Source organism: Anser brachyrhynchus (genome assembly GCF_964034855.1).
Source record: "Anser brachyrhynchus genome assembly, chromosome: 16".
NCBI lineage: Eukaryota > Metazoa > Chordata > Aves > Anseriformes > Anatidae > Anser > Anser brachyrhynchus.
This window is the reverse complement of record NC_137734.1, coordinates 15,726,888-15,738,864: the sequence shown is the minus strand read 5'-3', so window position 1 is coordinate 15,738,864 and position 11,977 is coordinate 15,726,888. Positions and strand designations below refer to the sequence as shown.

The 11,977-nt window shown below is 45.8% G+C and overlaps 1 protein-coding gene across 2 annotated transcripts in view; it reads right to left on the bottom strand.

Moving 5' to 3' along the window:
* The window catches only part of SAMHD1 (SAM and HD domain containing deoxynucleoside triphosphate triphosphohydrolase 1), a 32,645-nt gene that overhangs the window by 3,372 nt on the left and 17,296 nt on the right, over window positions 1–11,977 (bottom strand). Inside the window, exons 11-15 of one of the 2 annotated variants that reach the window (XM_080558476.1) lie at window positions 10,687–10,802; window positions 4,123–4,262; window positions 1,635–1,751; window positions 660–764; window positions 167–304 (exon numbers count right to left, since the gene is read on the bottom strand). In XM_080558476.1, the coding sequence (XP_080414602.1) occupies window positions 167–304; window positions 660–764; window positions 1,635–1,751; window positions 4,123–4,262; window positions 10,687–10,802 (616 nt within the window). The remainder of the gene's footprint in view (window positions 1–166; window positions 305–659; window positions 765–1,634; window positions 1,752–4,122; window positions 4,263–10,686; window positions 10,803–11,977) is intronic. The other variant, XM_080558477.1, reaches the window with a different exon arrangement.

The following is an 11,977-nucleotide window of genomic DNA, read 5'->3' as shown; positions in this document are numbered from 1 at the left end:
CAAAGCATACCCAGATGCAAGCCACAACAAAACCAGAAGCTAGGTTAGTGGGAAGCAGCAACACCACAATGACAAGGCCAAAATCCCTAGATTTTTAATGAAAGAGCAAGCTTACAGACAAAGGTAAAAAGCTCTAGAACAAGAAAATAACATGCAAATTTGTTACCTGTGGTTTGGTGAAATCCCTCTTTATACACCACTGAACGAAATACTGTTTTGCAGCTGAAACAATATTTGGATCCAGATTTTTGCAATAAACCCGAATAACCTGTTCTGCAAATGTCCTGGGTAAAAGCCTTGAAACCTTTGGAATAAAGAACAAATAAGTTTCATTCTTTCTTTGAGTCCAGGGAACTTCAATTTCTTCATCTAAATACAAATTCAAAGCAATAAGAACATCTCACTATAATCCATGAGCTTTATCTAAATGAATTATATTTCTGTAAGAACAAAAGAGTTAAACACTTCATATGTAATGGATATCGGGACTCCAGATGACTGTAGTCATCTTGTGACACACACCCAATACCTGCAAAGACAGATTCCACCACCTTTCCACAACTACTGCAAGAACTACCATGAAGGACAGTGGTTGTTTCCGTTGCAAGCTGTGAAGAAGATCACCTTCAGAAGGCCATTTGAGGAAGGTAAAAGACTACCTGTTCTTTACTGATCTTGACAGCCTTGGAAGGATCAGCCTTGCAATAGAAGAGAACATTATCAATGGGATTCTGATCTTTCATTCCATAATCCATATTGATAACCTTGCAAGCAAAACAAATAAAATGACATTTGTTAATGCTTGTCATTGGTTTTCTTACAACAAATACAAGTAAATACATACTATAGTTCTGTAAATGGCAGTAATAAAAAAAAAGGAATAGTGATTAACAAATGATTACCTCATAAAACAATCTGGCATTTGCATTTCTAAATCTTTTATTCCATCACCTCTCAAGTCTGCAGCTGCCAGGTGGACCTTCGCATTTGTACCCACCAGCATTCTGAAACACTGCAGTTTCAAATAGCAAAACCATGCTGCTCCCTCACCACACTGTGCCTTCCTGAGCCACACAACCTGCTCAGACAGCAACAGAGCTTACAGTTTTAAACATGAGGGTTAGCCAACATTATTTACATCTGCTTGGGACACTATAATTTGTGTGGTCAGCAGAGAGAAGAGCCCACTTCCCCATGATGTCAGTTTGTGGGACAATTAAAGTAGTCAGCTACTTTAAAGCTACATAAGCTGCTGTCATTTTCCCCAACCTGAAATGAATCTTCAATGCAAGACAGCTTTAGAAGTGATTTGTGATGTGCTTTGCAAAAAGCCATTCACTAGCTCCTCTGAGAATTAACCGAGAAGAAGGTTTAAGCTATGTGACACTAGCAGACTGCTCAAACTTTGCCCTGTCACAGGCTTCCTCCTTACACTCCTGGTGGCTGGGGACTGCGCTGTGTGCACCTGGGAGTGACTGCCATGCCCCAGGCATAAGATGTCTGCAGGAGTCACCCTGCCCATCTTCCTCCCACTGGAGCCCATGGTTCACTCGCCTTCATAAATAATAGCCAGTTGCTGGACTGCCGACTTTTAACACCTGTATGTGATCAAGTAGTTTTTACTCTAAGCTCACTCCGAAAGAAGAGATAGTTACATCAACGACAAAGTCTTCAGCCTTTAGATCCACGTTTGGAGGATTCTTTTCTGGCTTGGAATTAGCGATGTCATCTGCCAGACCATCATATTCATCCTGGAAAAAAAGACAACAGCTCAGACTGTATTTTTGCATTATCAGATCAAGGCCTAGGCAACAAAGCACACAACAGAACATGACATGAACCCAAAGCTTTAATTTCTTCATGCTTGACAAACTCTTCCTACAGTAATCCGGTTGTCAAAAGCCTTCTATACCTTAGAAAGCCATAAGTCTACTACTATTTATTTTTTATTTTTTTAAGAAACAAACAAAAAATCAGCTTATAAAATTACAAAGATCCAAAGAGTTTTACACCTAGCAACAGGAAGAAAGGACAGAGTCCATTCAGGATATTGAAGTTCTCATGAAAACAGAAAGTAAGTACCTTCAAGCAAATCTTTTACTAACACAAATGTGTTTTAGACAAGCTTTGGAGTGGATTGCAACCCACCTCAAAAGCAGAAAGTGGAAATCCACAACAGTTTTATCTGGTTTTGGACCTTGAAGACTACTCCCTGCTGATAGTTAGGTTAAAGCTAAGTGTAGGAGTATGGTGTGGTAGAGAACAGTTGTTCATGGAAATGTGTAAGCTCTCTTTAAAAGGCTGTGGCTAGGCAGGAGAGAGAAGTTTGCCTGTTTACCTTTGCCCAGGGCTGCTACATTCTGGGCGAGATGCAAGATTTGATGAAGGAAGATTTCCTGGGAGCACCTGAGACTGAAAGGAGAAAAGCTGAGTGCAGCACAGAGCAGCCAGGGGGCAGGTCCAGAAGGGAAGGAATTCAACAAGCAGGTTTGTCCATTGCAAAGACAGGGAGAACAGCAGTGAATTGCACACATCAACAGGCTGAAGCACGTGTGTGGCTTGCTGTGACTCAAGCCAAGGAAAGGTTTAGAATGAGAGCAAGCCTAGAGGAAAGAATCACCAGGAGGTAACTGATGGGAAGCAGCTGGCAGGAGACAGACTCTTTATAAGCTTTTTTATTTCTATTCTGCATCATTTATAGATTTTTTTTTTTTTTTTACATTGCCTATTCCAGTTCATACTAACTGGAAACTGAGCACTCTAGCTACTTGAGATTTTTCCCTTGCTGTGGCCAGCTTGGGGGTCATGAAACACAAGTGTGGTCTCTTAAGCAGCAGAACAGACAGCTCCATCTTGTCTGATGCCCATCTTCAGTGCATCAGGGGAAGCAGAGCCTCTGACACGCCTGCAAGCGAAAGTCCTCCCCTGCCAAGCCCCCAGCTGATCATCAGAAACTGCAAAATGCTGGCTGGATGTAATTGTAAGACCACCAGTGATACAGTCTCCCTTCAAAACAACACACACACACAAGATTCAATGTGTCAGGCTGGATTTTCCAAGCGAAAGTTTTTCTTCCCACTAACCAAGCTTCTACAAGGTGCTGTTTGAAGGTAGAACTCATGCAATTTATACTCCTGCCCATCTCCTTTTTGTTAGGCTATCCTAGACTCCAGAAACTTTACAATCAATATGCAACCACTTCGCATTGTGCTGATGTGTGTCTTAGGATGTTTTCCTTCCTCTTCAGTATTTACTCTTATTTTTTTTCCCCCGTATACACAGAATCTCTTAACACTACGTTTCTTAGACAAAGAACAGAAGCCAAGCCTCTCCTCAACTGATAAGATGAACAGAGCAATAAGGTATCTCCTAGTCTCTCCGTAGCCTTGTTCTTTAGAAAAGTTGAATTATCTTTACTAAAGCTTTCCAGATATCGTCAGGCATTTCAGGAAATTTGGCATGGAAAATTTTGAGCACCAGGGCTGAAGTTTACAGGTCGTTAACTTGTCAACGCAGTATACCACTTTACGAGACCAGGTGAGCCATCAGAAGCAACATTATCTCTAATATAACATGATTTTGGAATAAGACAACAGTAGATAATGCAATGTCAGATGAGTGCTTTGAAAAGCAAACACTAGAAAAAAATATGAATGCCCACGTTAAGTACAAAATCTAACACCAAGAAATTGAGAAAATATTATTCACATTGTTCTCAAAGTAAAGCAAACAAATTATGATTAAAAACAAAAATATCACCTAAAGTTTCTTATTATTTTGAAAATTTAATGAACACAAGATGATAGTAATAACTTTCTCAAATCACTGGACCTTAATAGCATTTTATGCAACAGGGTTTTTCTGAAAATATTCCTGCAATAATCAACTTCTGAGTTTATATCTCTTGCTATTCTTCTGTCTGTAGATAAAAACTCTTCCCAGTTTTCCGTAATGTCTTCCACATCTCAGCAACATAAAAACAGTGTGGTGGAGATAGAACTTTTGACACTATTTTTTTTAATAACAAGTTTAAAAAAATAGGAAAGGGAAAAAAGCAAGTCAGCAACTTAGAGAATGGTTCTAGAAAGACAGAACTCAGAATCTTCCAGAAATGGGTATTACCTTTGGAATTTCATTCACTTTTTCAGGTTGAGTCTCTCCTAGAAACTTGTATAATTCACGCCGTTCTATTTTACGCAAAATTTCTCGTGCCTCGTTCAGTTCTGGACGACTTGAGTGCAGAATTTCCAAGTAGATATTATCTGCCAAAGTTGTATTATTTCAGTTAACTATGTCAAAATCCAGTGTCACAGCAAAATGCACATACAAGGACAGCGGCTTAACCAATAAGAAAAACTGCTGATTCAGGAAAAATGCTCACTTTCAGCGAATGTCTGAACATATCACGTCTGACAACTGAGAATTCGCTTACAATATAATTTTGGATATCATTGGATTCATAATAAGTTTTGACTAAAATCCTAGTTCAATTCTCACCCTTGCAACAAACAATTATTTCACTGGAGGTTGCTTCCTCTTTTTGTTTATCCAGCCTTGGTCAGCAGCACTAACTGGCTCGGGGGGAAGGTACTTCATCTTATTAAAGAAGAAAGCACTTCTGTTAAATCTTCGGAACTTCTCAGACTTTGGACAGTGGTAATGAAAGTCCCCCTTCCTGTCTCCACGTGACAGCGAAGTACGCAGTGTCATTTCCACAATCCATATGAGTGGCAAGAGGCAGGTTTCCAGGTTTGCTTGGATGTGCCGTCAGAGCAGAAGGGTTAATTTTGCTGTCCTGAAACCACTGGTGTCAGGATGCTGCTCAGGGGTCACACAACCAACACAGCTGCACTCCGTGCACCTGTCTGCATTCCCCAGCCAGGAGTACCTGCGCAGCTGTGACATGCTGAAGGTTTAGCTCTGCAACACCCTGCCTGGCACAACTGGTTTAAGGAGCTCGCCACACACTGTGTAAGCAAGCTATGAACCACGATTACCAAAACATCTTTACCAAGGGTTATTTTTATGGACAACAAGGTTGATCAAAGTGTTGAACTTCCCCACATGGAACAACAGATTTGGTCTCTTCAGCTTGAGAGAACAGATAATCCATGGAAAGTGAGAAGCCCATGAACGCATATTTGTGCAAAGGCAGTAGCAGCAAGGAACTGCTTGCTCTTTCATCCATTACAAAAATTAGGATTTGCTGTCAAATCAGAAACAAATTCAAAAACTAAAGGTGGTTCTTCACCCATCGTGGAAGAAAGTCGGGGAATGTACTGCTGCAGGATCTCACTAGAGGTTTATCATTACCAAAGATGGAGGTTTCTGGAGAGCGTGGGAGATAGCTTCCTGACGCAGCTGGTCAGTGAACCTACCAGGGGTGGTGCCCCGCTAGACCTTCTCTTCACAAACAGAGAAGGACTGGTGGGAGATGTGGTGGTCGGAAGCTGTCTGGGGCAGAGTGACCACGAAATGGTAGAGTTCTCTATTCTTGGCAAGGCCAGGAAGGGGACCAGTAAAACTGCTGTCTTGGACTTCCGGAGGGCTGACTTTGAGCTGCTCAGGACGCTGGTTGGCCGAGTCCCTTGGGAGGCGGTTCTGAAGGGCAGAGGAGTCCAGGAAGGCTGGGCGCTCCTCAAGAAGGAAACCGTGATGGCACAGGAGCGGTCCGTCCCCACGTGCCCAAAGATGAGCCGGCGTGGAAGAAGACCGGCCTGGCTCAACAGAGAGTTGCGGCTGGAGCTTAGCAGAAAAAAGAGGGTTTATAATCTTTGGAAAAAAGGGCGGGCCACTGAGGAGGACTACAAGGATGTAGCGAGGCTGTGCAGGGAGAAAATTAGAAAGGCCAAAGCTCATCTGGAGCTCAACCTGGCTACTGCCGTTAAAGACAACAAAAAATCCTTTTACAAATACATCAACGCGAAACGGAGGACTAGGGAGAATCTCCATCCTTTACTGGATGCGAGGGGAAACCTAGTTACTAAGGATGAGGAAAAGGCTGAGGTGCTTAATGCCGCCTTTGCCTCAGTCTTTAGCGGCAATACCGGTTGTTCTCCGGACACCCAGTGCCCTGAGCTGGTGGAAGGGGATGGGGAGCTGGATGTGGCCTTCGCTATCCATGAGGAAATGGTTGGCGACCTGCTACGGAGCTTGGATGTGCGCAAGTCGATGGGGCCGGATGGGATCCACCCGAGGGTACTGAGAGAACTGGCGGAGGAGCTGGCCGAGCCGCTTTCCATCATTTATTGGCAGTCCTGGCTATCGGGGGAGGTCCCGGTTGACTGGCGGCTAGCCAATGTGACGCCTATCTATAAGAAGGGCCGCAGGGCAGACCCGGGGAACTATAGGCCTGTCAGTTTGACCTCAGTGCCGGGGAAGCTCATGGAGCAGATTATCTTGAGGGTCATCACGCGGCACTTGCAGGGCAAGCAGGCGATCAGGCCCAGTCAGCATGGGTTTATGAAAGGCAGGTCCTGCTTGACGAACCTGATCTTCTATGACCAAGTGACGCGCTTGGTGGATGAGGGAAAGGCTGTGGACGTGGTCTACCTTGACCTCAGTAAGGCTTTTGACACCGTTCCCCACAACATTCTCCTCAAGAAACTGGCTGCTCGGGGCTTGGACTGGCGTACGCTTCGCTGGGTTAGAAACTGGCTGGATGGCCGGGCCCAGAGAGTTGTGGTGAATGGAGTCAAATCTGGTTGGAGGCCGGTCACTAGTGGAGTCCCCCAGGGCTCGGTACTGGGGCCGGTCCTCTTTAATATCTTTATTGATGATCTGGATGAGGGCGTCCAGTGCACCCTCAGTAAGTTTGCAGATGACACCAAGCTAAGTGCGTGGGTCGATCTGCTCGAGGGCAGGAAGGCTCTGCAGGAGGATCTGCATAGGCTGGAGCGATGGGCTGAGGTCAACTGCATGAAGTTCAAAAAGGCCAAGTGCCGGGTCCTGCACCTGGGCTGCAACAACCCCAAGCAGAGCTACAGGCTGGGAGATGAGTGGCTGGAAAGCTGCCTGGCCGAGAAGGACCTGGGAGTATTGGCTGATAGTCAGCTGAATATGAGCCAGCAGTGTGCCCAGGTGGCCAAGAAGGCCAACGGCATCCTGGCCTGTATAAGAAGCAGTGTGGCCAGCAGGTCGAGGGAAGTGATTGTGCCCCTGTACTCGGCTCTGGTGAGGCCGCACCTCGAGTACTGTGTTCAGTTTTGGGCCCCTCGCTACAGGAAGGACATGGACGTGCTCGAGCGAGTCCAGAGAAGGGCGACCAAGCTTGTGAGGGGTCTGGAGAACAAGTCTTACGAGGAGCGGCTGAGGGAGCTGGGCTTGTTCAGCCTGGAGAAGAGGAGGCTCAGGGGCGACCTCATCGCTCTCTACAGTTACCTGAAAGGAGGCTGTAGAGAGGTGGGGGTTGGTCTATTCTCCCACGTGCCTGGTGACAGGACGAGGGGGAATGGGCTAAAGTTGCGACAGGGGAGTTTTAGGTTGGATGTTAGGAAGTACTTCTTTACCGAAAGGGTTATTAAGCATTGGAACGGGCTGCCCAGGGAGGTGGTGGAGTCACCATCCCTGGAGGTCTTTAAAAGACGTTTAGATGTAGAGCTTAGGGATATGGTTTAGTGGAGTACTTAGTGTTAGGTCGGAGGTTGGACTCGATGATCTTGAGGTCTCTTCCAACCTAGAAAAATCTGTGAATCTGTGAATCTGTGAAAGATCCAAATGGCAGTTGGACAGTTTCACAGAAGCATTGCTCATCTTGGACTACTGCTACCAAGCCTACTGTCCTCCCAGAATCCCCCAGGTTGGAATCACTGGGTGCAGGCTGCAAGTGTCTTGGTGTAAGATGAGGAGAACGTACCCATCCTTCTTGATCCACCGTTACATCTGATATTGATGTACTCCTCTCATCCTTCTCCCTGTTGCCAAGCTCTCCTTCTGGAGCAGGATAACCTTGGCACTAATGTTCACCTCCTTGCTGTTGCAGACAATAAGAGACAGAGGACAAACCTGGTCTCCTTGCCCTGAGCTGTGTTCCTCACCAGATACTGCTGCAGGTCAGCGGGCCCTGGTGCTAACTTCACAGCATGGCTGATCTTACAGACCAGAGGGCCCCCAGGGCACAGTTCTGCCTAAGCAGAACTTAAGTCTTAGCTCTTGACTTTCTGCCTGGCTTTCCACATCCCAACACTGCAATTCATGCTCTCTCATAGTAACTGCCACTCAAAGGCAGCCACTTGTTTTCCCCAGCATAGAAGAGGCATGGTGTTGGAGAGGTCAGGTAGCTTCTCATCCCAGCATTTTGCACAGCCCCTTCACCTGCTCAACATGGCATATCAGTGGTCAGGCTGGATGTGGCTGGGGTGGACAAAGGGTTATATTGGGTTTACGTGGCAAGGTTTTGGCAGCAGGGGTAGCCTCTGCGAGAAGAATCCAGAAGCTGCTCCATGTTAGATAAGGCTCAGTTTCAGCTGGCTCCAACGGGACTCACTGCTGCCCAGACTTGAGCCAATAAGCGATGTTGTTTGTGCCTTTGTGAGAGCAGATTTAAGAAAGGGGAAAAAAAAACCTGCTGCATAACAGCAGCTGGGAGAGTGAGGAGTGAGAAACAGCCTTGCAGGCACCAAGGTCAGTGCAGCAGGAGGCAGGAGGTGCTCCAGGCACACAGCAGCAGTTCCCCTGCGGCCTGGGGAGAGGCCCCTGGTGGAGCAGGCTGTCCCCCTGCAGCCCACGGGTCCCACACGGAGCAGATCTCCACGCTGCAGCCCGTGGAGGCGCCCCCAGTGGAGCAGGTGGACCTGCCCTGAAGGAGGCCGTGGCCTGTGAAGAACCCCTGCCAGAGCAGACTCTGGGCCAGAGATGCAGCCTGTGGAAAGGAGCCCACGCAGGAGCAGGAGGCCTAGGGGATGCTGCTGCCTGTGGGGGACCCAGATTGGAGCAGTGTGCTCCTGATGGATGGACCCTGCGGTACAGAGCCCTCTTCTTCTTGAAGAGCTGCTGTATGTGGGAAGCCCAGGCAGGATCAGTTCAGAAGGCCTGTATCCCACGGGAGGGACCCTACATAGGAGCAGGGCAAGGGAGTGACTCTGCAGGAGCAGCAGAAGCGAAGCGCTATAGACTAACCCCCCATTTCCCTGTTCCCCTGTGCTGTTCAGGGTGAGGAGGTGAAAGAGGACAGATGGGGGGAAGGTGGTTTTAGTTTGTTTTCTTTGTCTCTCATTTCTCTAGCTTCTTAATAATAGGTAATAGATTTCTCTAATCTCCCTACATTGAGTCTGTTTTGCCCATGATAATTATTGAGTGATCTCCCTGTCCTTATCTCAACCCCTGAGTCCTTTTCGTTCTATTTCCTTCCCCTTTCCTTTTGAGGAGGGGGAGTGAGAGAGTGGTTGTGGTGGAGCTTGGCTGCCCAGCTGGGTAAAACCACCACTAGGGTCACCAGCACAAGACTCTTAGCATGACATAGATTATGGCACACAGGAACATCTGCAACTGTGCCCTTGGCCTCTGTCACCTTGTCCGTGGAGCAAAAACAGAAATTCCTGAGCCTCTCTGCTGACCAGCAAAGGCTTGATGATGGAAACTCAAGAAAGTAGCTCTGGGAATCCTTGTGAGCTGTAGCTCCCAGATGGAGCAAGATCTGACAGTCCTTGGGAGCACCCTTCTGCAGGGTCTGTAGCATCCTCTGCCCTGCAGTCACCCCAGCCACAAAACCCCCAGTGCAGCAGGGTTCACGGTGTCCACTCTGGCCTCTGTTCCAAATGCTACACAAAACCAGTAGGGGGATGCCATGGCACTGAACACCAACCAGAGGAACGCTGGCATGCCTTTTGGTGAAGACCAGGAGGGGCAGACAAATCCAATACACAGCACTGGTGGGAAGATGGTGAACTACATGACAGAGAACATTGAATTTAGTAATTTCTCTAAATATTTCTTCCTCACAGCACTGACCCAGACATTGGAGAACCAACTGCCAGCAGCCAGACTATTTTTTCAGGAAACCCTCACGAGCCTTAACTCATTTGCATCACTACATAACCACACTGGAACTTCCCCACATCTCTAAGTAGCCTGCTGCTCCTTGTATTTACCCTACGAGAACAATTCTCACAAGCTCTTGACTAAGCAACCAGAAACTTTCAGCTATAAAATAACTTGTTCACGTATTCCATTTTCTTCAGATGCATTTACAATCAGGGTTACAGTGCCTCGAACAAATTAAATCAGATCCCATCAGAGCCTTTTGAAACCTGTCTCAAGGCTAGTTTCCCACAATGAAACAAATACAGTACTCGTCTACCTGATGGAGTTAGATGTAGTATCATTCTGAACTGACCTACATCCCACTTGTAACAAGTACAACAAACCTAGGGCACAGGCATGACTGCCTGACAGCACTGCTCACAATAACCTAGATTTGGATGCATGCAGAATATCAGAAGTTGGTGCACCTCTCTCTCACCGCAAACATAAAGGTAAATTAAGCTAGAAGGTTTTGCTCTCTCAGCAAGATGTGAGAGAACAGAGTTTCAGGTCTGACCTACCATCTGTGCACAAAAGCAGTACTTGAAGAATCCTCATCATGGGCAAGGACCCACTCTGCCAACAGTTCTACAAACTGGAAAAAATAGTCCTATTCTAACAGACGCTCGTGTTCTGTCACTTTAAAAATTTTTTGAGAATGCTTACCAGTTAGCTTAGTGTAGGCTTCCATGTCTTCCATTGCTGTAGAAATCCGGTACAATTTTCCTTTAGAGCCTTCTATTTCAAAAAAACGGTCTGCTTTTTGAAAGGCTTCTGTAATCCTAGTTTGAGGCAAAAGTAAGACTTCAGTATCATCTTTAAACATTTTATTGCTTAAGTGTCAAAACAAAAAAATGCTTTAGCACACTATAAATAGGAGACTAATTAAACTGCATCCCAAACATGCAGCAGAGCCTGACCACATTGCAATATGTCCTATTTCCATGCTGCCATTGCACATTTCAGCAGAGTCTTTCCATTTACTGAAAACAGATTCAGAACAGACCTTAACTTTATTTCAAGAAATGTGAAAGTCCACTTTGTTCTGCTTCAGACTATGAGCTTGATAATGCTCAGATGGCTGCAGAACCCTGTAAGACAGTGACGGTCAGTCAGCGGCTGTGAGGCCACCTCATAGATGACCACATCCTTTTTACAGACCTATTGCTCCAGAAGTTAACAGAGTGAACACAAAGCTTCATAAAGGTAAAACCCATGTATGTGCAGTATTTTTTCAGTTGGGAAAACCTAATGCTCTGAAGGTCAAGTTTTTCTAAAGCTCTCAGTACCACTTGCTGTCGTTTCTAGGTTGTATGCTCACTTGGATAGGCTGCTATAATTACGGTAAGCCAAGAACTACATTTCTTGGCTGTTCTGTTTTACTTCTTACACAAACGTCCTACCAAACCTTAGGATTTTTAGCCAGTGTAACTGAGTGCTCTAGAGAACCACTGCACAATGAGCAGCAGATTGTGAAATGAAACCATTCACAAGTAATTCTTGTATTGTATAACCCTCTACATTGCTTTTTCCAAACTCAGCAGATGCTTACTCAGCAGCCAAGACCATTATTTGGGAATACCAATATTTCTTTGCTTTTGAAGAAAAAATAAAAAGAAGAACGTTATCAGGAAACTTCTCTAGATATCAAGGGAAGTACAAATGCTGGTAGGCAACCAAATTGATCCTGAACAATTCCTGCTGTGGCATTACACGAAGACAGGTAAGCTTGCTCCTTATTTTAGTCTGCTAGTAATCTTAACATTAACCAGTCAGTTTGAGACAAGCACTCTCTTTAACATGTAGATAAAGATTCAAATTCTGCTGTCAGCAGTTACAACAGCAGAACTACAACTTGGTCCAGTGCTTCTTCAGGGCATTATTAATCTGCCTCTAGTCGAATTTCCTGTGGAAGGACAATGCTGCCTGGCCAACCCTATCTCCCATTCCTTTTGTT